At 52.6% G+C, this 26,795-nt stretch overlaps 1 protein-coding gene and 1 long non-coding RNA gene across 2 annotated transcripts in view; one reads left to right on the top strand and one right to left on the bottom strand.

The window, feature by feature from the left end:
* Positions 1–1,759: 1,759 nt before the first annotated feature.
* Positions 1,760–8,423, top strand: LOC101787648 (uncharacterized). The gene is made up of 8 exons (XR_010041935.1): positions 1,760–1,874; positions 2,481–2,502; positions 3,162–3,250; positions 4,579–4,650; positions 5,708–5,830; positions 5,930–6,044; positions 7,442–7,505; positions 7,622–8,423. It is a non-coding gene; the product is annotated as an uncharacterized LOC101787648 (long non-coding RNA).
* Positions 8,424–15,025: 6,602 nt separating this feature from the next.
* The window catches only part of LOC101787678 (uncharacterized), a 29,894-nt gene continuing 18,124 nt past the window's right edge, over positions 15,026–26,795 (bottom strand). Inside the window, 11 exon segments of the mRNA XM_063233342.1 lie at positions 15,026–15,323; positions 15,409–15,509; positions 15,607–15,674; positions 15,764–15,799; positions 15,918–15,978; positions 16,623–16,769; positions 17,459–17,540; positions 17,543–17,596; positions 17,713–17,803; positions 21,765–21,937; positions 22,097–22,238. Of these exon segments, the coding sequence (XP_063089412.1) occupies positions 15,061–15,323; positions 15,409–15,509; positions 15,607–15,674; positions 15,764–15,799; positions 15,918–15,978; positions 16,623–16,769; positions 17,459–17,540; positions 17,543–17,596; positions 17,713–17,803; positions 21,765–21,937; positions 22,097–22,238 (1,218 nt within the window). The 3' untranslated portion in view covers positions 15,026–15,060.

Here is a 26,795-nt window from a genome sequence, read left to right on the forward strand (position 1 = left end):
TTGTTTCCTGAGGGTGCACCGAATTGAGATGCAGCCTCCTGGAGGAGTGATGCCTGATTTGTGGCGATCATTGTCATAGTGCTTTTGCTTGCAGACCCACAAACCGATGGCTTCTATCATGTATTTACAATGTGGGGTGTGTGTTTCTGTGTGTTTGTGTGTGTGTGTGTGTGTGTGTGTGTGTGCGTGTGCGTGCACGCGTGTGCAGTAATAGAAAACAGCTCACTTAAGCCTGATCTGGGCCATGCGTGAGACACTGCGATGAAGAATGGCTGTTGGCCAACTGGGAAATAGGCTCAGCTCACTCCCTAAGTTCAGAGACTCCACATATGGGACAAGAACAGGAGCCTGACTGTATCCCCTTTCCGGAAGTTTCTACAGGGCACCTGGAAGTTGGTTTAGACTATGGAGAGTAGATCCAGAGTATCTGTGATGATCCTTCGTGATTGCTCCGCCAGTTCTGTTAACGGGTTTCCGTTATTTGTGCCCTTCCTTTTCAGCTGGTTGCAGTGTTACCTGAGAATCTCCAGCCCGGGCCTGGAGACTTTATGGGCTCCCCTGGGAGCCTTTATTGCTCACTACCTGTGTTCGAATCCTTATGCTTGCGATTTTCTTGTGGAGGAATGTTTTTCCAGTGAGTGAATTAACTTGTTCTTTGACTTCTGAATATATTGAGGATTCTATTATCATTGGCCTTTCAGTTATTAACATAAACAAATCAGTGGTTATAATTCAAGTTAGTTTTCTGAAATAATTTAATCTTGGTACTGTCAAAGACTTAAGAGCAAGCTAAGCATATCCACTTGTTAGTAGAGTTGGTGACTCGTACAGCCATCCTGAAAAGCAGTTTAATAATTCTATATATCATAAGCCTTTAAAATGGGATACAAAACAGGATAAGAAATATAAATTGCTTTTATATGGTATGATAACATCAGTAAGTGATCTTAAAGAAATAAATTACATGTTAAGATTTTATACAAAGGTATTAGATGTAGTATTTAATAGAGTAATAACTTGGTGAAACCTAAATGATCTATGTTAGGGAATATCATGTTTCATCTTATTTATATCCACACAACAGAATATTAGGCTGCTGTATGTATTTCAAAGGCAGGGGGCAAAGAAGGTGTTCACGATTTAATGTGAAGTGGGAAAAGGGGAAACAGACCGTGAGGTACTGATGAACTGTGCTGTAGAAACATACAGGGCAAGAAATACAGTAAGATGGTAGAAACGTCCAGGCAAGATCAGGCAGAGTGGTGTGTGCATTCCTGCAGCCCTGGAGGAGAGGGAGGCTGAGACAGGAGAAGTGCAAGTTTGAGCCCAGCCTGGGCAACTTGGTCACTTACCAAGAGCCTGTCTCAAGAAAAATGGGAAGGCTGTGTGAAAGCCCTGTCCCAGGTACCACCAAAAAACAAACCCAAAACACCACCCTATGAAAGATTCCTGTGAGGACTTCTGGAATCTCACTGAACAGCTTCTTGGATGAAAGCACGCCTGGAAGGGTAAGCAGAGTGTTTGGGGGTGAAAAGGTGCTGTTTCCCCTGCTCCTCTCCTTTGGTTCCCCTGCAGCTGCGACCCAGCAGGGCTCTCAGGCTCACCTGCAGCTTCACACCCTGCCCCTGGGCTCACTTCCTCCCACTCCCTGAGGTCACATGGCTCTGAGGCGCCACTCCTGATCCTGGAGAGGACAGTCCCTCCCCCCCACGCCCCTCAGCTGGCCACTGCGCTCTGCTGTCCTATACTGTTTATAGCACTCGGAAGGAGAAGACAGTCTGCGTTACAGAGAAGTGCAGTGATCGCTGCTGTGGTATTTAATTAGTTACAGTTTAGGATTTAGGACCCCAGAAGGCACCTGGAGGTAGAACTGGGTCTGTGCTCTTCCTGGAAGCCCTTAGCTGTCATTTCTCTGTGTTCTTCTGGTGTCTTCCCTTCTGCTTAGATTTATTACTGTTTTTGTGGTCTGGGGAAATCAGATGATGAGGTGTATTAGATTATTTCTTAATTGAGTCAATAGATCACTTGAAATAGGGTTTCTGAGGTATCTTCCAGTGGGTGAGAGAGGCGTATCTTAGTGTAAAGGTGATACTGGTAATCTCACTCGCCAGTCTTCCATATGGTTACCCATTTCTAGACTGCATGCTTGCTTTTGGGATTGTCAAGTAATTTTGAGTAAGTAAATCAATAATGTGTGTATTATAAAAACAAGCATTTCACTGTTGAAGCCAAATGCTCATCTCAGAAGCCTGGTGTTCACTTGGTCCTGGCGCATAAGCCTGTGTGTAGCTGTGAAGTAAGACACGCTCCTTACTCTTCCTCTGTATCAGAGGCTACTTATAATACATTTTTAATTGTATGGGTTTATTCTGAACTAAAGTTACTAAATTTTCACTTGCTTATGATTCTGACTTGTGTTAGGAACTATGCATTGCTTTAAATCAAATGTTTGACATCAAATTTCTCTCTTTTTCTTCTAGGTAAAGGAGAGAATATACCAAGGTAAATCTCTTCCTGTTGGTGTTTGGAAGGACTTTTAGGCAGGCTAGGAGCGACAGTGACTTTGGTGTCTGATTTGACTCACTAACTGCTCCACATTTTACTATTGCTACTAACCATGGTATAGTGGGGAGGGTGATGGTACCGGCTGAGCTAGGAGATGTGGGGGCAGGGGTGACTGCTTACTTGGAGCAGACAGAGCGTGGCTGGGTCACACAGGTGTGGAGAGAGGACAGTGTGTCTGTGCTAGGGACACCTCGGCCCCTTATAGGTTTATCAGGACAGGAGCTCGAGAGACAGCAGTGTAGATCTGTAGCCTAAACTTTCTTTTTCTCATAGCAAATGACATTCATTTGAAGTGATCCGTTTTCAGAGAACAAGTACCTTTTGTGAAAGGAGCCTCTCCAACTGTGTAACATTTTACTGTATCTCCTGCCTTTGCAGTAATTGATATCTCCTCAAAACAAGTATTACTATAGTTTTCTTAAAGTTTAACAGTGTCCTGTGCACTGCTGCTGTTAGCTTCGGGTCTCTCTGGAAAGGCAGGTAGCTGTGCTAAGCCCTGTCTCTCACAGAGCCTCACAGGTGTCCTTGCTGCTGAGACACTGTGCAGCTCAGTTCCATTTAATGCTCCTAATAACCTGGCTATTTCCTCTTTTTAGTCACCGAACAGCAGATTGCTGAAAAGGTGAAGACTACCACAAAGGACAATGCACAACTAGCAGAAAAATTGTCAAGTTATGAACAGAAGGTAGAACCTCTCACGGGCCTTCCTTTAGCGTGTCTGTGGTGTAGCTCAATTATTACGGTATTTTGAAGGCCTGTGTTCTCGCTTCATCATTTCCTCTGAGCCCTCCAGATCTTATGCTCCATCCTGTGTAAAGGGAACGCTCTGCTTGCTTCTTTGGAACAAGGTTTTACTAGCACAGTGACTTCTGTTACTTAGTTCTGAATGTGTTTCTTACATAGATCAATGCTGTTAACTCCATGAGACTAGGAATAACAGAACTGAACATGCCTGTACCCATTTTGTGGGATTTTTAGTACTGATTCAGTAGAATGTTTTTATAGGCACGGGAAGTGTTTTGATCCTGAATCTTGGATAATTTCATAGTTGTGTCCTCCAGAACACACAGTCACTAAAAAATGGGTCCAGTTGAGTAGTCTGTGTAAACTGGTTTTATTTCACAGTGAACTCTGTGCCTTTCGAATAGTCTGCAAATCCCCTAATCGGAAATGTAGTGAGGAGAGTTCTCATGCTTCCCACCTCCTGTGTGGCCTGGTCCTTTGCTCAGCACACACCTGGTGAATTGCCCATTTTCAGTCCTTTGTGCAGCATGCTGTTTGGCAGGAAGTTATGACATACAAACTGCAGTTAAAAGAACGGTGGGTTAGGGTCACCCCTTGAGCCAGTATTGTCATAAATATTGAGAAATTTGGCACATGAGATTTTTCTATTCCCCCAGAAACACTTTTTTTTCTATTGTTTTATTTTGGTTTTGTCTTTTTGAGACTGGGTTCTGTTATGCAGTTCAGGCTGGCTGTGAACTCACCTTGTAGCCTAGGCTGGCCTTAAACTCTCCTGCCTCAGCTTCCTGAGTGCTGGGATTACAGGCGTCCTCCACCATACCCAGCATTCTTACCATTTTTAATTCAGACAAGAACATGTTTAAAGTGATCTTGGAGCTTTTTTTTTTGGTGCCAGGGATCGAACTCATGACTCAGTGCTTGGCGGGCAGGCATTTAATGCTGCTGAGCTAAATCTCCAGACCTTTTGGGGCTTGTTTTCCTGACACCAGAAAAAGCTGTTCATTTTCCATGGTGTGCTTGGACATTTCTTTGTACTCTATGTAGTAACATAACCCCAAAGCTTGAGGGTGCCATGAAACTCTTGACTTCAGTTTTTCTCTCAGCTCTTTAAGCAGATTTTTTCCCCAGACCACATTTAATCCCGATTTTACCTAAAACATAGTGGATAGTTTGGGGTACCTTGTAGTAATGTTTTTGTTCTTTAGCATATGTATCAGTGTTTCTCCCACAGTCCTAATGCGTTCTGTGTGTTCCTTGCTTCCGTGGCAGGTCCTGGAAAATGAGAAATCTGTGGAGAAGCTAAAGGAGGTTATTTCAATGAATGCCTCAGAATTTTCCAAGGTAAGGCTGCCCACACTCTCTGCCGGTGTCAGTGTCGAGACTCAGCTGCATGGAGCAGTGGTGACCTGATGAGTGCTGAGAGCCATGGAAGGCAGAGGCCGTGCATGATTGAGGGGCAGGGCTGGGGGCCCCTCCCTGGCATGGCTCGTGAACAGTCCTGTTGTGCGTTAGGTTCAGGTCGCCCTGAATGAAGGCAAGTTGAGTGAGGAGAAGGTGAAGTCTGAGTGCCACCAGGTTCAGGAAGAAAACACAAGGCTGAAGAAGAAGAAGAAAGTGCAGATTTTGTAAATGTCTGGTCAGGGTGGGTGCAAAACCCAGCGACTTTAGCTCTGTCATCTTTTCTCATGAGGAGCTGCTTTTGCAGTCCCCTGCAGCAAGCTGGGGAGCATCGAGTCTGTCCTCCCCAGCTTGCACATTACTGAGGGCACAGGCTCCTTTTGTGTTTCTCGTGGATTTTCAATTCTGTAAATTGATGGCAGTTCTTGGCCCTTGTCTTGTTAGATACTAGTCATTCCTTTGGCCTCAGCAAGGCCAGGGGTTGGCTTTTTAAACCTCAGATTGAAGGCTTTGCTAAGCCTCCTCTAACAGTTACTGCCTCACATTGGCCATAGGAAGGTTAGATCAGGGATCTGTGATCAACACACACACACTGAGGCCAGAAATCCCACAGCTAGCTGCCGGCAGTTCCCATGTGAATGGGTTATGTTCCTGCTAGGGGGATACACAGGATAGTCCCATTAGGTGGTAAGGACAGTCCTGCATGCCCTGCAGCGGTTCATGCCTGTGGGAACATGTTAAGCCCCAGCAATACATGCCCACGGGTGCCACCTGGAAGTCAGGCATTTGAGTCAGCAGGCATTTTTCAGAAGGACTTGATGGATGGGGTCAGCTTCGTTGACAGCTCAGGGTGGAAGTCACACTCTGCAGTCCTGAACCAAGTCTTAGCCTCTGCGATGGGACAAGGAGGGACAGGAGTCCTGCTTCCCCATCCCACTTGCATGGTCCTGTGCCTCTGTGGAATCCCCAGTCCGCAGGGACCCTTCCATGTGACTTTCAGCTAGAGCAGGAAGTTGAAGACCAGAAGAAGCTGAACGCTAAACTCAGCCAGCGAATCAGGTCGTTGGAAAAGTCTCAGAGGGATCTGGAAGCCACTCTCCATGATAAGGATGATAGCATTGGTGTAAGTTACCCCAGCCGGCCCAGCCTGATCATGAACACTTGGAAAACAACCCACTGTGAGGATGGAGAGGCTCTTAACTGCTGCTCCCTTCTCTGCTAGGCTCTGAACAACTGCATCATGCAGCTGAACCGGTTGGAGGAGAGGGGATTGGAATCTGAAGGTCCAGGTCCACACAGATGTGAGCCAGGTGAATTAGCCAAAGGAGAAGTGGGAGGTAAGACCGGCCCTAGCCCAAGGGCCCTTTTTTTTTTTTTAACCAGGGATCTAACTCATGACCATGCACTCACCAGGCAGGTGCTTGTGCCACTGAGCTAAATCCCCAGCCCTTCAAGGGCCCTTTTTTGTCTTCTTCTCTTTATTGTTATTTTAGACAAGGTCTCTATGTAGTGGCTGGCCTTGATCTCACTGTGTAGCCCACACTGGCCTCAAACCCACAGCAAAATTTCTACCTCAGTCTCCTAAGCATTTTTGTCTTTAATTCCATACATGGATACTGCTTCTCAGCTGAGTTTCTTCTTGCCCCGACTGACCCATGAAGCTCTTTAGGTTCTTAGTGTGAAGGACCACAAGAGGATGAGAAAATAGACAGACCAATCTGGGGTCAGGTGGAGCCCTTACCCTCCTCATGGGAAGAAAGGAACTGGCCCCTCACTGCAGGGGCGTTTATAAGTTTTAGCAACTTAATGTCATGTGACACACTGTTGTCCTAGCAGCCCACTGTTCAGATTGTCTTGGGGCTTGGTGATCTCTGGGCTGAGGCAGCTTCTTCATATGGCAACCCCAGGGACTCTTTGTTCTTGGGCCAGCCATGCCCTGGCCCTGCACGTGTGGTCGGTTTCCAGCTTCAATGGCTCCCAACATCTGAATAATTCGTACTTATGTCTGGGTCACTGGGGTGCAGTAGCAGCAGGCAAGCAGGGAAAGCTGCTTTTCCACCCCTGAGAACTGGATGTGTACATGTGTACGCTGGAGCCTTTGTCTTTGTGTCGGCCTCTGTGCCAGAGAAGACACTCACTCAGCTTTCTGGAGATGACACATGGGTCCGTACTCACAGCCTCTGCTGTTCTGTGGTTCTCAGGCACTTGGCCAGGGTCACCTAGAGTGTGGGGATGGGGAGCCACAGTCCAGGCTGTGAGGGCAAAGGCTGGAGAGCAGCAGGGTCTGAGATGAGGAAAGTGGTCAGGGTGCCGCCCCAGCTGCAGAGGGTGCTCAGAGTGCGAGTCTGGACCCACGCCGGCCAGCTCCCACTAGACCATGTGGCATGCTGTCTTGGCAGGAGCTCACAAACTCTAAGGGTGCAGTTGTCATGAAAGTCAGTGTGTCAGTTCTGTTGGTGAATTGTTTTTCTTTACAGTGTTTCATGAGCATTAGTTTAGTTTTGTGGAAGTCAAGACCACAGTGTTAGAAAAGGCACAGGAAGACACAGCCACACTTGTTCTCTTTGTGGGTGGGGAAAATAAGAAGGCTCACATGCACCAGCTGATGGATGTCTCCCGGGTGAGTCCCTTCACAGAGACCCCCGGGGCCCTTGAGTCCTGACTGAGCCTTACTTTCAAGCCTGTGCCCCTCCCTCACAATTTTCAGACACATCCCGCAATATCTGTATTTCAGAAAGATCTCCAACTCCTGCAGTTGAAGCTGAGAGCCTCCCTGTCTGCCAGATGTGATCTGGAAGGTAGGTCCCTGACTGCATGGTGGTCAGGCTGAGTGCCGGCATGAATGAGGCAGGGATGCTGGGAGCCTGGTTCTGTGTCTTTGGCGGTGTCCTTGGTGACTTGTCTCACCTCCCAGACCAGATCGTGAAGCTAGGTGAGGACCTCGGCAGGCTGCAGGCAGACAAGGCCCGGATGAGGAGGAGTTTAGCATGCTGCAGCAGAAGGTGGAGGTCCTGAAGGAGCTGTCCCACCAGAAGGAGCTGGAGCTGCAGAAGTGAGTCCCAGACATTTTGCCCAGTGTCTCATGCTGGCCATTCCTGTCACTTCTGATTGCCTAGCAGCTTCGATGTGCAGTGATCATAGAGGAAACTTGGGGCCCAGGGTGCTGCTGGTTTCCTGTGATGGCGACCTGAGGCTGCTCCTGCCTGTCCGCCATCACCTTCATCCAGCTAGCAGTTTGGCCCTGCGTCCCTGCCTCTGTAGCCTCAGCTCCACTACTTGTTTCTTGAAGCCTAGGGATTTGTCTAGGGCTCAGTTCAGCATCTTTGGCATTGTCCTCCATGTGTGGGTTGAGGGAGGGCAGCACTGGCCTCTGGGCCCACATTTCGCTTTCTGGCTGGGGCCAAGGCTCCCGTCCACCCATTCGGCCTATCTTGTGTGCTTATCATGGCCTAGGTCTAGAGGAACAGCTCTTCCCTGACAGTATGGGGGAAGGGGTGGGTAGACTCCGCCTATTGCTTTCCCAGCAGCTCTGCTGGACAATCCTGGCTTCCCTCGGGGTACACTCATCTCCCACACAGGCAGCTAGAGCCTGGCGCATGCTGTGCTCTTAGCTTGTTCTGCCACAGCGCAGCTTTCCCAGCTCCCCATTTCCGAGAAGTGCTGAGCAGGTGGATCCCGCGCAGGCGGAGGCCTCCTTCGACCTCCCCACCCCCACTTGACGCCTGCTCAGTGAGCCTGGTACCTCTGGCTCCACTTGAGGGCTCCCTGGCCTCCTGCCTCCCACGGGCCTTGCAGCTGCCTGTCAGAGGCAGCCATGCCTCTGCTCCCTCCAGGACAGTCCTCGGGGCTCTGCAGTGTTCCTGAGGGCACTTCCCAGGGCGTGCCCGTGGCTTCTTCCGGTCCTTGTCCTCATCCTCGTCCTCGTCCTGGGAAAGTCCTCTGAGTGCCTTCTCTGCCCCCAGATCCAGGCCCTGGCCCTGTGGCCAACAGCAGCTCCCATGGCTCCTCCCCAGAGAAGGACATGGACAATGCCAAGGTGAGCCTAGAGCCTGTGCCTTGGCCCCTGCTGCTCCATGGGCCCTAGGTTTACCCTCTGTTCTCCAGCTGGCCTGGGCGTGGGGACGCCACAGACTAGGTCACCATCTGACTGGGGCCTTCACTAAGACTGGGGCCACGTGCTGAGTGCTGGAGCAAAGCACACCTCATGTCCCTGACTTGAGTGTTTGGTTTGGTACTTATTTTGAGTCAGGGTTTCCTTATGCAGCTCAAGCTGGACTTGACCTCACAGTACCCAGAGCCCACCTGCAGTTCCCTAGCAGTCCTCCCGCCTCAGCCTCCCGAGTGCGGGATGACCGGTGTGCATTGCCACACTCGCGTGCGCTTGATTTTTGGGAGCAGCTGTTGGGGTCCTCAGGGTCTGTGCTAGGCAGACCCCTTGCAATGATGGGGATGAGGTGGGCGTGGGCTCTTGTGGGAGTGGGAAGCCGGTTCCAGGGCCCCCTGAATCCGACCCCGGGCGGCCCAGGCTGCTGTGCCTCCTGGGTCCTGAGGCTGCTGCCTTGGCAGACTTCGCACCACATGGGGCTGCCTGCAATGGTCAGAGCTCCATGGACTGCCTTCCAAGCATCCCAGGCACAGGTGCCTCCGCCAGCCCCTCCCTGTGCAGTGTCAACTGGCCGAGGCAGCTTCCTGTTCTCCCCAGCTACTCCGGGACCCTGGGAGCCCTTGTGTCGCCCCTGTAGGGCCCAGGGCCACACTCATCCTGGCAAGAGTGCAGCGAGCTGGCGAAGCACGCTACTGGCACCTCTGGAGCTCATCTCCAAACGCGAGTGCAGTCAGCGTGGTGACCATGCTCGCTGCGTGGCATGCTGCTCACGAGGGCCCGGCAGGTTCTGGGGACCCCTTGACTCCTCTCGGGACGGGCACCCGGTGTCACTGCCGAGTTTGAAACTGGGCCTGCTTCTGTTCGCAGGTGAGCATGGCCGTGAAGGGGCCCCCAGCCCATCCAGGGCCCCGGTTCCTGGGAGGCCCCATGCTGCCCCACGTGGGCTATGGGTCGCCTCCGCCACCACTGCTCTGCAGGCCCTTCGGGCCTCCGCCGATGTCTCCTAGGCAACCACCAATATTCGGTACGGTAGGACACTTGGGTCAGCACCACCGCCTACCCTGTCCTCTCGCCTACCCTGTCCTCTCTCCTCACCTGTCCTGATTGGCAGCTGCAGCCCGCCTGACTCGAAGCACAAGGCCCAGCACTCTGAGCCCAGTGCAGCCTCCACAGCTGCTTGGACCAGAAGGGCCTTTTAGGCAGAGCGAAAGCCAGTCTCAGCGAGGTGGTCACCTGGGACGCCACAGGCCGCCGGCAGTGGGAGAAGGGAGGGTCAGGCTGTGGTTGAGCCTACTGAGCCTCAGTTTTCCTTATCTGTGATGTCCAGTGCATCACTCGACTTCCTGGCACAGGGGAAGGGAAACGCTTTCAGCAGACCTGGGCTGCTCCTCAGGACGTGTCCGCATGTCCCTCTTGCTTTCCAGTCGCACGCATGGGCCCACCACTGGGCTTAAGAGACTATGCGCCCGGCATGCTGCCGGACGCCGCGACCTGCCTCTACATCCCAGCGAGTTCTTGCCGGGACCTGTGCCATTCAGGCCTCCAGGCCCGCTCGGCGCCCGAGCGCATTTCATTTCGGATCCGCGAATGCCACCACCACCCACTGGACTCCAAGACTACCTACCACTGCCTGCCGGGCCCCAGAACAACCCACCTATGCCTGCCGGGCCCGAGGACAACCCACCGCTGCCTGCCGGGTGCCAGGAATACCCACCGCCGCCTGCCAGGCCCCAGGACTACCCACCTCCACCTGTCGGGTGCCAGGCCTACCCACCACCACGTGCCGGACCTCAGGACTATGCACCACCGCCTGCCAGGTCCCAGGAGTACAAATGCCACGAGTTGGGCCCCAGGACAACCCACAACCCCATACTGGGCCCCTAGAATACCCACCACTACGTGCCAGGCCCAGGACTACCCACTAACACGTGCCGGGCCCCAGGACTACCCACCACCACATTCCTGGCCCCAGGACTACCCACCACCACGTGCCGGGCCCCAGGACTACCCATCACCACCAGCTGGGCGCAGGAATGCCAACCACCATGTGCCGGGCTCCAGGACTACCTGCCTCCTCCTACCAGGCCCCAACATTAACCACCGCCACCTGCCGGGCCCCAGGACTACCCACCACCACATTCCTGGCCCCAGGACTACCGACCACCACGTGCCGGGCCCCAGGAATACCCATCACCACCAGCTGGGCCGCAAGAATGCTAACCACCATGTGCCGGGCTCCAGGACCACCTGCCTCCTCCTACCAGGCCCCAACATTAACCACCGCCACCTGCCGGGCCCCAGGACTACCCACCACTGCCTGCTGGGCCCCAAACTACCCACCGACACCTGCAGGGCCCCAGGACTGCCCACTGCCACCTGCTGGACCCCAGGACGACCCACCACCACCTGCCAGGCCCAAGGGCTACCCACGACCATCTGCCGGGGCCCATGACAACCCACCGCCACCTGCTGGGGCCAAAGACTAGCCACCACCGCCTGCCAGGCCCTAGGACTAGCCACAGCCACCTGCCGGGCCCCAACTGTCCAAAACTGCCTGCCCGGCCCCAGGACTACCCACCACTGCATGCCGGGCCCCAGGAATACCCACTGCCATCTGCCGGGCTCCAGGACTACCCACTGCCTTCTGCCTGGCTCCAGGCCTACCCACTGCCCCATGCTGGACCCCAGAACTACCCGCTGCCAACTGCCAGGCCCCAGGACAACACACCACCGCCTGCCAGTTCATAAGACAACCCACCGCCACCTGCAGGGCCGAAGACTAACCACCACCCCCTGCCAGGCCCTAGGACTAGCCACAGCCCCCTGCCAGGCTGCAGAACCGCCCACTGCCGCCTGCCGGGCACCAGGACTCCCCACCACCACCTGCCGGGGCCCAGGACTAGCCACTGTCACCTGCGGGACCAAAGGACTACCAACTGTCGCCTGCCAGGCCCCAAGACTAGCCACTGCCGCCTGCCGCCGCCACCTGCAGGGTCCCAGGACTAGCCACAGGCACCTGCCAGGCCCCAGGATTGTCCACAACCGCCTGCCTGGCCCCAGGACTAGTGCTGGGGCCCAGCATGCAGCAGTGGGTAGTCCTGGAGCCTGGCAGATGGTGGTGGGTATTCCTGGGGCCCGGCTTGCGGTGGTGGGTAGTCCTGGGGCTGGGCAGGCAGTTTTGGACAGTTGGGCTTGGCAGGTGGCTGTGGCTAGTCCTAGGGCCTGGCAGGCGGGGGTGGCTAGTTTTCGGCCCTGGCAGGTGGCGGTGGATTGTCTTGGGCCCGGCAGATGGTCATGGGTAGCCCTTGGGCCCGACAGGTGCTGGTGGGTAGCCCTTGGGCCCGGCAGGTGCTGGTGGGTCGACCTGGGGCCCAGCAGGTGGCAGTAGGCAGTCCTGGGGCCCTGCAGGTGTCGGTGGGTAGTTTGGGGCCCAGCAGGTGGTGGTGGGTAGTCCTGGGGCCCGGCAGGTGGCGGTGGTTAATGTTGGGGCCTGGTAGGAGGTGGCAGGTAGTCCTGGGGCCCGGCACATGGTGGTTGGCATTCCTGCAGCCCAGCTGGTGGTGATGGGTAGTCCTGGGGCCTGGCACGTGGTGGTCGGTAGTCCTGGGGCCCAGCACGTGTTGCTCGGTAGTCCTGGGGCCAGGCATGTGGTGGTGGGTAGTCCTGGGGCCTGGCACGTAGTGGTGGGTATTCTTGGGGTCCGGCACGGGGTTGTGGGTTGTCCTGGGGCCCAACTCGTGGCAGTTGGTACTCCAGGGACCTGGCAGGCGGCGGTGCATAGTCCTGAGGCCCGGCACATGGTGGTGGGTAGGCCTGGGGCCCGGCAGGCGGTGGTAGGTAGTCTTGGAGTCCAGCGGGTGGTGGTGGCATTCGCGGATTCGAAATGAAATGCGCTCGGGCGCCGAGCAGGCCTGGAGGCCTGAATGGCACAGGTCCCGGCAAGAACTCGCTGGGATGTAGAGGCAGGTCGCGGCGTCCGGGCAGCACGCCGGGCGCATAGTCTCTTAAGCCCAGTGGTGGGCCCATGCGTGCGACTGGAAAGCAAGAGGGACATGCGGACACGTCCTGAGGACAGCCCAGGTCTGCTGAAAGCGTTTCCCTTCCCCTGTGCCAGGAAGTGGAGTGATGCACTGGACTTCACAGATAAGGAAAACTGAGGCTCAGTAGGCTCAACCACAGCCTGACCCTCCCTTCTCCCACTGCCGGCGGCCTGTGGCGTCCCAGGTGACCACCCCGCTGAGACTGGCTTTCGCTCTGCCTAAAAGGCCCTTCTGGTCCAAGCAGCTGTGGAGGCTGCACTGGGCTCAGAGTGCTGGGCCTTGTGCTTCGAGTCAGGCGGGCTGCAGCTTCCGATCAGGACAGGAGAGGAGAGAGCACAGGGTAGGCGGTGGTGCTGACCCAAGTGTCCTACCGTACCGAATATTTGTGGTTGCCTAGGAGACATCGGCGGAGGCCTGAAGGGCCTGCAGAGCAGTGGTGGCGGCGGCCACCCATAGCCCACGTGGGGTGGCATGGGGCCTCCCAGGAACCGGGGCTCTGGATGGGCTGGGGGCCTCTTCACGGCCATGCTCACCTGTGAACAAAAGCAGGCCCAGTTTCGACCTGGGCAGTGACACCGGGTGCCCGTCCCGAGAGGAGTCAAGGGATCCCCGGACCCTGCTGGCCCCTCTTGAGCAGCATGCCAGGCAGCGAGCATGGTCACCACACTGTCCCCACTTGCATGCGGAGAGGAGCTCCAGAGGTGCCAGCGGGGCGCTGCACCAGCTCGCTGCACTCTTGCCAGCATGAGCGTGGCCCTGGGCACGACAGGGGCGACACAAGGGCTCCCAGGGTCCCGGGGTAGCTGGGGAGAACAGGAAGCTGCCTAGGCCAGTTGACACTGCACAGGGAGGGGCTGGCGGAGGTGCCTGGGCTTGGGCTGCTTGGAAGGCAGTCCATGGAGCTCTGACCATTGCAGGCAGCCCCATGCGGTGTGAAGGCTGCCAAGGCAGCAGCCTCAGGACCCAGGAGGCACAGCAGCCTGGGCCGCCCGGGGTAGGATTCAAGGGGCCCTGGAACCGGCTTCCCACTCCCACAAGAGCCCACGCCCACCTCATCCCGATCATTGCAAGGGGTCTGCCTAGCACAGACCCTGAGGACCCCAACAGCTGCTCCCAAAAATCAAGCGCACGCGAGTGTGGCAATGCACACCGGTCATCCCGCACTCGGGAGGCTGAGGCGGGAAGACGGCTAGGGAACTGCAGGTGGGCTCTGGGTACTGTGAGGTCAAGTCCAGCTTGACCAAACTCTCAAGGCAGGGGCGTGAGGTGTGCTGTGCTCCAGCACTCAGAACTCGGCCTGAGCCTTAGTGAAGGCCCAGTCAGATGGTGACCTAGTCAGCGGGGTCGTCACGTCAGGCCAGCTGGAGAACAGAGTGGAAACCAAAGGCACATGGAGCAGCTCGGGCCCAGGCACGGGCTCCAGGCTCACCTTGGCGTTGTCCATGTCCTTCGCTGGGGAGGAGCCATGGGAGCTGCTGTTGGCCATGGGGCCAGGGCCGGGATCTGGGGCAGAGAAGGCACTCAGAGGACTTTCCCAGGTTGAGGACTGGGATGGGGACGAGGATGAGGATGAGGACGAGGACCGGAATAGGCCATGGGCACGCCCTCGGAAGTGCCCTGGGGAACACTGCAGAGCCCCGAGCACTGTCCCTGGAGGGAGCAGAGGCATGGATGCCTCTGACAGGCAGCTGCAAGGCCCGTGGGAGGCAGGAGGCCAGGGAGCCCTTGCGTGGAGCCAGAGGTACCAGGCTCACTGAGCAGGCGTCAAGTGGGGGTGGGGGGGTCGAAGGAGGCCTCTGAGCCTGTGCGGGCTCCACCTGGTCAACACTTCTCGGACCTGGGGACCTGGGAAGCTGCACTGTGGCAGCCCAAGCCAGAGGCGGAGGCTGCTTTAGGTCTCAGGCTGTGGAGGAGGAAAACAGGGCCTTGGAAGACTGAGCCCGCACACAGCGGCCACGTGCTTTGGGAGCAGCACACAGAACCAGTAACATGCAGACCTGCCTAGCTCAGGAGCCGTTCCGGGTGGCCAGGAGGTGAGTGGTGACGAAAGTGCGCCCACTCATTGAACACTGTGCAGAGAGGGAGAGGGCGACACTGCAGCCTCTGCCATGCCACAGCCAGAGAGGTTTGGGAGTGACGGGGTGGGCGACTGTTCCCAGGACCCTGCTCCTGCACTGCAGTTCGGGTGGGCCTGCACAGGGCCCAGGGCTAAGTGGAAACCCAAGCCGGGAGTGCCCGGGCTCTGTACCAGAGCTCAGGGAACCATGCCCGGGGCAAGGCAGCATGGTGTCCCAGAGTCCAGGACTCGAGGCCCCGGAGAGGCTCACCAAAGTCAGCTCTGGGAATGTTGCAGCATGCAAAGTTCAGGCTCCCAGAGGGCAGCCATCCAGGAGGCTCTGCGCCTGGGGGCAGGGAGCACTCACCACCACTCACAGGGGCCAGGCCCAAGGAGCCCTTCTGGCTCAGGGGACCTGAGGAGACAACACACGCGCTGGTTAGCCGTTCTCTGCAGTGGCTAAGTTCCCCGAGTCCCACTCAGAAGGACAGAGTGCCCACCTCTGTGGGGCGCGTCCTGCACTCCATGACAGTCCGGCATCGGATTGATGATCCCAGGCTCCTCTTTAAGCATATCCAGCTTCTGGGTAATTTCCACCAGCCTGCACACAGACAAAGTAGGGCTGGGGGTGACCATAGCCACCCTGAGTGGTCTAAAACGTGGGCGCCACGCATCGCATCGCGCCACACGCTGCTAACCTCTGCCGCAGGTTGGCGGCCTGCCGCTTCTCATCTGCCACCAGGCGCTCTGCATGTCGGGCTTTGAGCTGTGGAGACAGACAGGCCCGCTCAGCACAGTGGCTGAATGAAGCTGGAGAGGGCGATGCGAGGCGAGGCGAGGCGAGGCGGCTCTTACCCAGTTCTCATGGGCTTTTTTCTTCTCAGTAGCAAGCTGCAAGAGAACACGGCAAGACACAGGTTGAGGGACTAGTCACCTGGGCTGCAGCCCTCCATGACTCCTGTGTGGGGGATTAACGGATGCTGTCACCACAGCGCACTCTATTCCTTGCCTGGTTTTTAAATGAGCGCTCCATTTTCTCTAATTCTGCTTCCACTTCACCGATTCGCCGCCTAAAAATAATACTTAGCAGTTAGAATCAAATAAATTCTGAAACAATCTGACAATTGTCTGACCTTTAAAGACTTCATCATACAGAAACATTTCATAACGTGATGAGTGCAGTGTGAACCCCAGTTTCCTGATTTTTCATTGAATGCCTAGAGATTATGAGTTGACAACTTGTCAATTTCCTTAACTGTCCTTGAATTATATTCTCAAAATAATCTGGCTAAGGCTACCTTCCCCATAAAGATTTTTCCCTCAGGGGCTGGGGATTTAGCTCAGAGGCATAAGCACCTGCCTTGCAAGCAGGCAGTCCTAAGTTTGATCCCCGGTACTGATAAAAAAAAAAAAGGTTTCCCCCTCAAATTATAGCCACAAGAAATGAGTCAAAATGCTGCCCCCGGTCTGTCGGAGCACTGAGACTCTGGTGGGTGTAGACGTGTGACAGAAGCAGGCTGATTTCCTAAAAATGGGCACAGGACACATCTGCAAAGGAGCTTCGCTTTTAACAAGCCTTGGTCTGTTAATGTAAAAGCCCTCCCCGTGTGAGTTAAATACATTCCATTCTTGGGCCTCTCATGTGCTTCTGTGCCCCTCTCTTCTATGTAACAAAGCAACTCAGCCCAGTTCCTGTCTCGGACGCCACACTTACTTGTAGATTTTCACCTCCTCTGTGGCCGGCACCACCTTCTCATCCACAGCCCACAGCGCCTGCTCTCGCTGCTGCTGTGCACATTCCGCCTGACTCAACATCCTAGGAGAAAGGCAGCTGCCAGGGCTGAACTCGGCCCACAGGCCACTTCCCCACCCGGCAGCAGGCACAGGGTTTCAGGAGGGCAGTCAAGCTCCAGGCTCTGGGCCATTTGCTTGTGTTCTTATATTCTCTCACCTCTCCTTGTAATTGTCTAATCGGCAAACAGAACAAGCTAAGAGCACAGCATGCGCCAGGCTCTAGCTGCCTGTGTGGGAGATGAGTGTACCCCGAGGGAAGCCAGGATTGTCCAGCAGAGCTGCTGGGAAAGCAATAGGCGGAGTCTACATCCCCCCCCCCCCACATACTGTCTGGGAAGAGCTGTTCCTCTAGACCTAGGCCATAATAAGCACACAAGACAGGCTGAATGGGTGGACGGGAGCCTTGGCCCCAGCCAGAAAGCGAAATGTGGGCCCCAGAGGCCAGTGCTGCCCTCCCTCAACCCACACATGGAGGACAATGCCAAAGATGCTGAACTGAGCCTTCCACAAATCCCTAGGCTTCAACAAACAAGCAGTGGAGCTGAGGCTACAGAGGCAGGGACGCTGGGCCCAACTGCTAGCTGGATGATGGTGATGACGGACAGGCAGGATCAGCCTCAGGTCGCCATCACAGGAAACCAGCAGCACCCTGGGCCCCAAGTTTCCTCTATGATCACTGCACATCGAAGCTGCTAGGCAATCAGAAGTGACAGGAATGGCCAGCATGAGACACTGGGCAAAATGTCTGGGACTCACTTCTGCAGCTCCAGCTCCTTCTGGTGGGACAGCTCCTTCAGGACCTCCACCTTCTGCTGCAGCATGCTAAACTCCTCCTCATCCGGGCCTTGTCTGCCTGCAGCCTGCCGAGGTCCTCACCTAGCTTCACGATCTGGTCTGGGAGGTGAGACACGTCACCAAGGGCACCGCCAAAGACACAGAACCAGGCTCCCAGCATCCCTGCCTCATTCATGCCGGCACTCAGCCTGACCACCATGCAGTCAGGGACCTACCTTCCAGATCACATCTGGCAGACAGGGAGGCTCTCAGCTTCAACTGCAGGAGTTGGAGATCTTTCTGAAATACGGATATTGCGGGATGTGTCTGAAAATTGTGAGGGAGGGGCACAGGCTTGAAAGTAAGGCTCAGTCAGGACTCAAGGGCCCCCGGGGGTCTCTGTGAAGGGACTCACCGGGAGACATCCATCAGCTGGTGCATGTGAGCCTTCTTATTTTCCCCACCCACAAAGAGAACAAGTGTGGCTGTGTCTTCCTGTGCCTTTTCTAACACTGTGGTCTTGACTTCCACAAAACTAAACTAATGCTCATGAAACACTGTAAAGAAAAACAATTCACCAACAGAACTGACACACTGACTTTCATGACAACTGCACCCTTAGAGTTTGTGAGCTCCTGCCAAGACAGCATGCCACATGGTCTAGTGGGAGCTGGCCAGCGTGGGTCCAGACTCGCACTCTGAGCACCCTCTGCAGCTGGGGCGGCACCCTGACCACTTTCCTCATCTCAGACCCTGCTGCTCTCCAGCCTCTGCCCTCACAGCCTGGACTGTGGCTCCCCATCCCCACACTCTAGGTGACCCTGGCCAAGTGCCTGAGAACCACAGAACAGCAGAGGCCGTGAGTACGGACCCGTGTGTCATCTCCAGAAAGCTGAGTGAGTGTCTTCTCTGGCACAGAGGCCGACACAAAGGCAAAGGCTCCAGCATACACATCCAGTTCTCAGGCGTGGAAAAGCAGCTTTCCCCGCTTGCCTGCTGTGACTGCACCCCAGTGACCCAGACATAAGTACGAATTATTCAGATGTTGGGAGCCATTGAAGCTGGAAACCGACCACACGTGCAGGGCCAGGGCATGGCTGGCCCAAGAACAAAGAGTCCCTGGGGTTGCCATGTGAAGAAGCTGCCTCAGCCCAGAGATCACCAAGCCCCAAGACAATCTGAACAGTGGGCTGCTAGGACAACAGGGTGTCACATGACATTAAGTTGGATCACTTCAAATGAATGTCATTTGCCACGAGAAAAAGAAACTTTAGGCTACAGATCTACACTGCTGTCTCTCGAGCTCCTGTGCCGATAAATCTATAGGGGCCGAGGTGTCCCTAGCACAGACACACTGGCCTCTCTCCACACCTGTGTGGCCCAGCCACGCTCTGTCTGCTCCAAGTAAGCAGTCACCCCTGCCCCCACATCTCCTAGCTCAGCCGGTACCATCACCCTCCCCACTATACCATGGTTAGTAGCAACAGTAAAATGTGGAGCAGTTAGTGAGTCAAATCAGACACCAAAGTCACTGTCGCTCCTAGCCTGCCTAAAAGTCCTTCCAAACACCCACAGGAAGAGATTTACCTTGGTATATTGTCTCCTTTACTTAGAAGAGAAAGAGAGAAATTTGATGTCAAACATTTGATTAAAAGGAATGCATAGTTCTTAACACAAGTCAGGATCATAAGCAAGTGAAAATTTAGTAACTTTAGTTCAGAATAAACCCATACAATTAAAAATGTATTATAAATAGCCTCTGATACAGAGGAACAGTAAGGAGCATATCTTACTTCACAGCTACACACAGGCTTATGCGCCAGGACCAAGTGAACACCAGGCTTCTGAGATGAGCATTTGGCTTCAACAGTGAAATGCTTGTTTTTATAATACACACATTATTGATTTACTTACTCAAAATTACTTGACAATCCCAAAAGCAAGCATGCAGTCTAGAAATGGGTAACCATATGGAAGACTGGCGAGTGAGATTACCAGTATCACCTTTACACTAAGATACGCCTCTCTCACCCACTGGAAGATACCTCAGAAACCCTATTTCAAGTGATCTATTGACTCAATTAAGAAATAATCTAATACACCTCATCATCTGATTTCCCCAGACCACAAAAACAGTAATAAATCTAAGCAGAAGGGAAGACACCAGAGGAACACAGAGAAATGACAGCTAAGGGCTTCCAGGAAGAGCACAGACCCAGTTCTTCCTCCAGGTGCCTTCTGGGGTCCTAAATCCTAAACTGTAACTAATTAAATACCACAGCAGGGGTCACTGCACTTCTCTGTAACGCAGACTCTGTCTTCTCCTTCCGAGTGCTATAAACAGTATAGGACAGCAGAGCGCAGTGGCCAGCTGAGGGGCGTGGGGGGGAGGGCGACTGAGCTCTCTAGGATCAGGAGTGTCCCCTCAGAGCCATGTGACCTCAGGGAGTGGGAGGAAGTGAGCCCAGGGGCAGGGTGTGAAGCTGCAGGTGAGCCTGAGAGCCCTGCTGGGTCGCAGCTGCAGGGGAACCAAAGGAGAGGAGCAGGGGAAACAGCACCTTTTCACCCCGAAACACTCTGCTAACCCTTCCAGGCGTGCTTTCATCCAAGAAGCTGTTCAGTGAGATTCCAGAAGTCCTCACAGGAATCTTTCATACGGTGCTGTTTTGGGTTTGTTTTTTGGTGGTACCTGGGACAGGGCTTTCACACAGCCTTCCCATTTTTCTTGAGACAGGCTCTTGGTAAGTGACCAAGTTGCCCAGGCTGGGCTCAAACTTGCACTTCTCCTGTCTCAGCCTCCCTCTCCTCCAGGGCTGCAGGAATGCACACACCACTCTGCCTGATCTTGCCTGGACGTTTCTACCATCTTACTGTATTTCTTGCCCTGTATGTTTCTACAGCACAGTTCATCACTACCTCATGGTCTGTTTCCCCTTTTCCCACTTCACATTAAATCGTGAACACCTTCTTTGCCCCCTGCCTTTGAAATACATACAGCAGCCTAATATTCTGTTGTGTGGATATAAATAAGATGAAACATGATATTCCCTAACATAGATCATTTAGGTTTCACCAAGTTATTACTCTATTAAATACTACATCTAATACCTTTGTATAAAATCTTAACATGTAATTTATTTCTTTAAGATCACTTACTGATGTTATCATACCATATAAAAGCAATTTATATTTCTTATCCTGTTTTGTATCCCATTTTAAAGGCTTATGATATATAGAATTATTAAACTGGTTTTCAGGATGGCTGTACGAGTCACCAACTCTACTAACACGTGGATATGCTTAGCTTGCTCTTAAGTCTTTGACAGTACCAAGATTAAATTATTTCAGAAAACTAACTTGAATTATAACCACTGATTTGTTTATGTTAATAACTGAAAGGCCAATGATAATAGAATCCTCAATATATTCAGAAGTCAAAGAACAAGTTAATTCACTCACTGGAAAAACATTCCTCCACAAGAAAATCGCAAGCATAAGGATTCCAACACAGGTATTAAGCAATACAGGCTCCCAGGGGAGCCCATAAAAGTCTCCAGGCCCGGGCTGGAGATTCTCAGGTAACACTGCAACCAGCTGAAAAGGAAGGGCACAAATAACGGAAACCCGTTAACAGAACTGGCGGAGCAATCACAAAGGATCATCACAGATACTCTTGATCTACTCTCCATAGTCTAAACCAACGTCCAGGTGCCCTGTAGAAACTTCCAGAAAGGGGATACAGTCAGGCTCACTTTCTTGTCCCATATGTGGAGTCTCTAAACTTAGGGAGTGAGTTGAGCCTATTTCCCAGTTGGCCAACAGCCCTTCTTCATTGCAGTGTCTCACGCAGGGCCCAGATCACGCTTAGGTGACCTGTTTTCTATTGCTGCACATGCGTGCACACACACACACTCACACACACACTCACACACAAACACACACACCCACACACACCCACCCCACATTGTAAATACATGATAGAAGCCATCGGTTTGTGCGTCTGCAAGCAAAAGCACTATGACAATGATCGCCACAAATCAGGCATCACTCCTCCAGGAGGCTGCATCTCAATTCGGTGCACCCTCAGGAAACAATCCTTGCAAGGAAACAGGTGGGGCGTGAATGTGGCTCATAAGGCGATGGCTGGCTTCAGACCATGCCGCTCCCTCAAGACAGCCGGCCCTCTGTGGTCCACACCACGATCCTGCCTGTCGGGTACCTTCCGAAGGGACAGTCCCACCAGCAGGCGACCAGTGCCCCTTGCCCAACCCTGGTTCCCCCGCCTCACCTTCAGTAGCAGGGCTACAAAGGCCAAGTACAGCTTCCACAGGGGCTTCAGCAGCTCGGGGGTGCCCGGGGATGCGAAGACCCAGGCTACAGTGGCTGATACCGTGTCCATAGCGAAGGACCGCTCGCTGGGGACCGGCCGGGCATGGCAGGACCGGGCAGGACCTGGCCCGACTGGGCCGGACCCGGCAGTGGCAAAGAAGTCTTTCCCAGTGGCAGTGGCAGCAGAGGGCGGAACTGCACAGCTACACCTTCGGCTTCCTGCTGCTCTATGAACCATAAACATAGGTAACAGAGGGTCTCCAGAACCACCACAAAGGGGCAGGGCTTCACAGAGGGGGCGGGACGAAAGCTGGACACCGCGCGGGGGCTTGGCGGGAGCGTCCAGTGAAGGAGGCTGGCGGGTGGCGCGCCCAATGAGGGCGGCCGGGGGCGGGGTCCCGTGGCAGCAGAGCAAGGCTGGCCAGTAGCCTTGCTAGGGCACCAAGCTCAGGCGCCTTCACCGCTGGAGCTGGGCACCGTGCCTTGCAAGTGCCTCTACCTGGCTGCTGGCCTGGCTGGCACCTTCGCCCGGGTGGGGCGGGGCCACGCGTCAAAGTTCAGGGTGCAGACCCCTCGCGCTGCGGCTCACCTCAGAGCCATGGCCCAGTCCCAGGTGGCTGGCATTGTAGATGACAGAGCCTCCCCTCGTTATTCACAGTGTGGATTAAAAGGATCATCAACTGATGGCAGAAACAAACGACTATATCAAAAAAGCGTTGGGTGATTTTTTTCTATGTACTCAACAGGTCTTTCCTGATTATGTCTCAAAAATCAAGAAGCAAAAAGGGAAAAGACTGTAAATCTGATTACTTAACACAAAACAGAAAGAAAACGTGGAAAGGAAAGTTTGTAAATGGATAAGGGGAGGAACGTTGAAGGGAGGGTAGGGGAATGGGAAAGTAAACAGTACCATGTAGAGGTACAAATCCTCTATGATGATCATTAGGTATGTCCCAAATGAACCAATAAATGTAACTGAAGTGAAAACACACAACGCTTGTTCAGCCCCTGCCTACAGAAACAAAACACACGGAGAATAAGCTAGTGAGGCTCAGAAAAGATGTGTAAGAAGCTGTGCCACGGGAACACGGCTGCATGGCTCCTAACTGCACAAAAGCTTGCTGAGGTAGCTGGCCAGAGCCCTAAACTGAATAGCACTGGGGAGAGATGGGGTGGGGCGCTCTCCCAAGGTGCCTCACTATATGGAATGACAAGAGCCCTAAATGACTGCTGCCAACCATTTAAAGAGATTATGTCAAACTAAATTTGAAAGGGTTTTGGTCCAGACAGGACTCTAGCCAGAAAAGCCTCAACAGGAACCAGGAAGCTCCTATCTCCCCCACCCCTAGGAATTTACCGTGATGTCATCTTCCCCACCCCTGGGAATTTACCTATGGCGCCAAACCTAGGATCAGGGATTTGGCTCAGGGGCTCAAGCACTTGCCTGGCAAGTACAAGGTCATGAGTTCAATTCCCGGTACCAAAAACAAAGAAATGAACACCCTGACAACCATGAAAGCCTTTTATAGGCACTACTGCTGACCCCCTCCACAAGCCCATACAGGTCACTCCTGAGTCTCTGTCACCCTATTCTCCTTTGTGGATCAAGTCCTGATGCTCAGGTTCCTTTAAAATCACCCCAGGAGTCCAAAGGTCATATGACCAAGGTCATTAAAACTGGATCCTGGGATTCTCCACTGACTTTGATATTTGGAAAGCCTCAACCCACTGAGGACTCCATGCTGAACTCATAAATGACAGGGAAAAAAAACACAAGACTTTCCACCAGACAGCCTGGCCTTCCACAGTGGCCTGTGCCAGAGTCAGGTGCTGGGTGTTATTTTGTGAGCGTGGTATCTAAGCCAACACTTGACACGGGGCAGGTAGGTACTCAACAATAATCTCCACATGAATCATCTACTCCATCCTGTCCTCAAACAACAAGAGGTGTTTAAAGGAGTGGTTTTTTCTCCCACTGGCAAATAATAAATTTAAAAGCATGAAAAAGAGAAATTCACTTAGCTCAACCCATCTAGAAACAAGGGAGGTTTGGTATTATTAGGAAACTTCCTTCCAGTTATTTTCTAGGCATGTTTTTTTAAACCTTTGGAATTAGATGGTAGGCACACTGTAACTTTTACCAGAAACATAGTCCCTGATTATCTTTTAATTTGCTCCTAAATATTATTTTGCATAACTTCATAAGCCTCCATTTTAAAGACACATCCACTGGAATTCACCTAAACACTATCTCCAGCCCACACCAGTGGAAATATAGGTTGCTACCAATTTTTTACTAGAGTTTTTAAAAAAATCTGATTGATGGGTGCATAAAAATATCATCTATATTTCATGTTTTGTCTCAGCTACATCCCCAGAAGAATAATTATCTGATTACACTATTTGGCCATCTTGAGATTTCAGCTCAAATGTGTAAAACTGAACCACGCTTTATATTTATTCTTTACAGAAATGAGGGAAGGGGCTGTGAGCTACAACCCTAGTTAGCCCCATTTGTTTATTTATTTAGAGAAAGACGCTCACAGTTACCCAAGCAGGGCTGGAACTTGCAATCCTCCTGCCTCAGTCTCCCAATTAGCTGGAATCACACACGTGCACCGCCACACCGTCTCTTTTTCTTTTTAATTTGAGGTCTTCATTCTAGATGACTCTGATTTATCTACAGACTAAGCAGTCCTTCCCAGCTCTGGGCCTTCAAATCAGACAAAGGCATCTTCCTTATACTCAACCCAACCCAAGCCAAAATCAGAGCCCTGTGGTGCTCCCTTGCTGACCTCCTCCCAGGCTGACTCTGCACCAGTAACTAACAGCATTTGCATAGGATCCCTAAATTAAACCAATACCACCACCCAGCCCCTGCTATTAAATCATACTACTTATGATTTAATACAGACAAGTATATCTTAAGAAACTGTGAACTACTTTACTAAAGCTGCTGCATCATTCCCTTCTGGTTTAGTAAGCAAAACATCACATAAAACAGGAAATAGATTCAACTTGATGTAATTCAGCTGACTTCTAGGTACCCTTGCATCCTATGGCCATATGCTTTTAAGAAAATTCCTAACTTGTATCTGTGTGTTTAAAAAAAAAAAGCAATACTTTTAGGTAAATTTTGTCCTACCTGTAAAAAGCAGGGAAACCATTGGTCAGCCCCTGTCACCTGCAGCTCACCTGGGAGGAGCTCTGAATGGTGGGTAGTTAGGACTCCTGGAAAAGCCAGAGTGTCCTCAGCCATAAAGACATCCCACACCAGCTGCCCCAAACACACCTACTCTTCTGTAGCCATATGCATTAATACCTGGGCTTGAGCCAGATACTCTGCAGCCAATATGAACCTCTCCAGACTATGCACCCTTTCCCACTGGGGCTCCCGCTTCTCCTTGGTCTTCTTTTATGGGCCCACAGAACCAAAGCATCTCAGAATCTAATGTCGCAAGGCAACTGACAGCTGTGACTCACAACTCACCAACTCATAACCCCAACATCCCTTTCAGAGCGACATGCCAGGAGCCAAGATCTAATCACACCAACCAGAAGTAGAGGCAGGAGAGAACTTCAGATTGCTAGAAGTTTCCCTCGCTTTCTAGATGACAAAGCAAAGCCCTCTCTAGTAAATCCCATGCTGTTCATCATGAAAATATTTCCAAGGCCCAGCCAGCAGCTCCCCAGCAAGAGCTGCTCACTGGCCTAAAGCAAAGCATGGCGCTGGAATCCTCGGATTCCATAGTCTCTGGCTCCTGCCAGAATCCTTGGGGCGGGGAGGGGGGCACCCATGGCCTGTGACAGCAGCACACATTCTCCAGCATGGCATCCAAGACTTGAAAACTGAGGTCACAAAGCCAAATGCTGATGGGACACAGCGAGAAATGCCAAGCAACTGGACCCAGGCAGGCAAGAGAGGATGCTGGAATCATGATGCTTGGGAGCAGCAGGCCTGACCCTTTCCATAGGCAATGACCACCCCTCTGCAGGAAATGACGGTCAGATCTGAGTCTTTTCAAAAAGCCCACAGGTTTTCTGGATTATTCCTAATGTTTAAAAGCCTTTATGCTATCCAAACTGTAACAGCATATAGGCTTGAAAATTTCTACAAATCCCTCCTTAATACAGACCTATATACTTCCTACCTCTCCAATCTAATTTCCCCCGCTCTATCACAACAGTCCCATGTTCTTCACACCCACACGCACATGCTATGTCGCTCCTAACTCCTCTAACTTGCACATGAGTTTCTCCCATGCGACATTTGAGACACCGAAACTGTTCACCCCAGACTTCTTTCATCCCAAGAGTTTTGTCTATCTACACTGCACATATCATGATCCCTTTTTCCTTTTTTTTTTTTTTTTTTTTTTGTACCAGGGATTGAACTCACAACCTGGCACTTGCCAGGCAGGCACTTATGCTACTGAACTAAATCCCTGACTACCACCCCTTTTTCATACACTGCAGACATTTGTTTTTCATTGCTGGAATTTAATCATCTCTCCCTGCTCCTTAATCCAAGCCACGCCTTAAACCTCCAAAAAGACTGAACAGTTTCTATCTCTCATTTGTATCTTTCTACCTTCAGTACTGTGAAGTATATGTTCACACACGCACAACTTAATAAATGTTTACTGAATGTGAACATTCCTCGCTTTTCAAACGGTTCATGCATTGTGACCCACTATTTCATCAGAGAATAACTCCATGAACTTAGGAACAACAGCTGTTTTGATATTTAGACAGGGTCTCCCATAGTTGCTAAGGATGACCTTGAACTTTCAATCCTCCTGTCTCAACCTCCCTCCCAAGCATGTATTACCATGCCCAGCTAACAACTGTTCTTCTAATGAAAAACAATAAGACCGACTCCCCCAAAAATGTTAAAGAAGATGGGACCATGCAAAGGGAGGTAGTCATGCATGAACTGAAATTAGACTGTAACATACATGCTGTATGTTCAGGGTCATAGTGTAAATTT

The sequence above is a fragment of the Cavia porcellus genome, unplaced genomic scaffold, assembly GCF_034190915.1.
Source record: "Cavia porcellus strain 051 isolate PalLab524CR breed Dunkin Hartley unplaced genomic scaffold, mCavPor4.1 scaffold_22, whole genome shotgun sequence".
NCBI classification, from domain to species: Eukaryota; Metazoa; Chordata; class Mammalia; order Rodentia; family Caviidae; genus Cavia; species Cavia porcellus.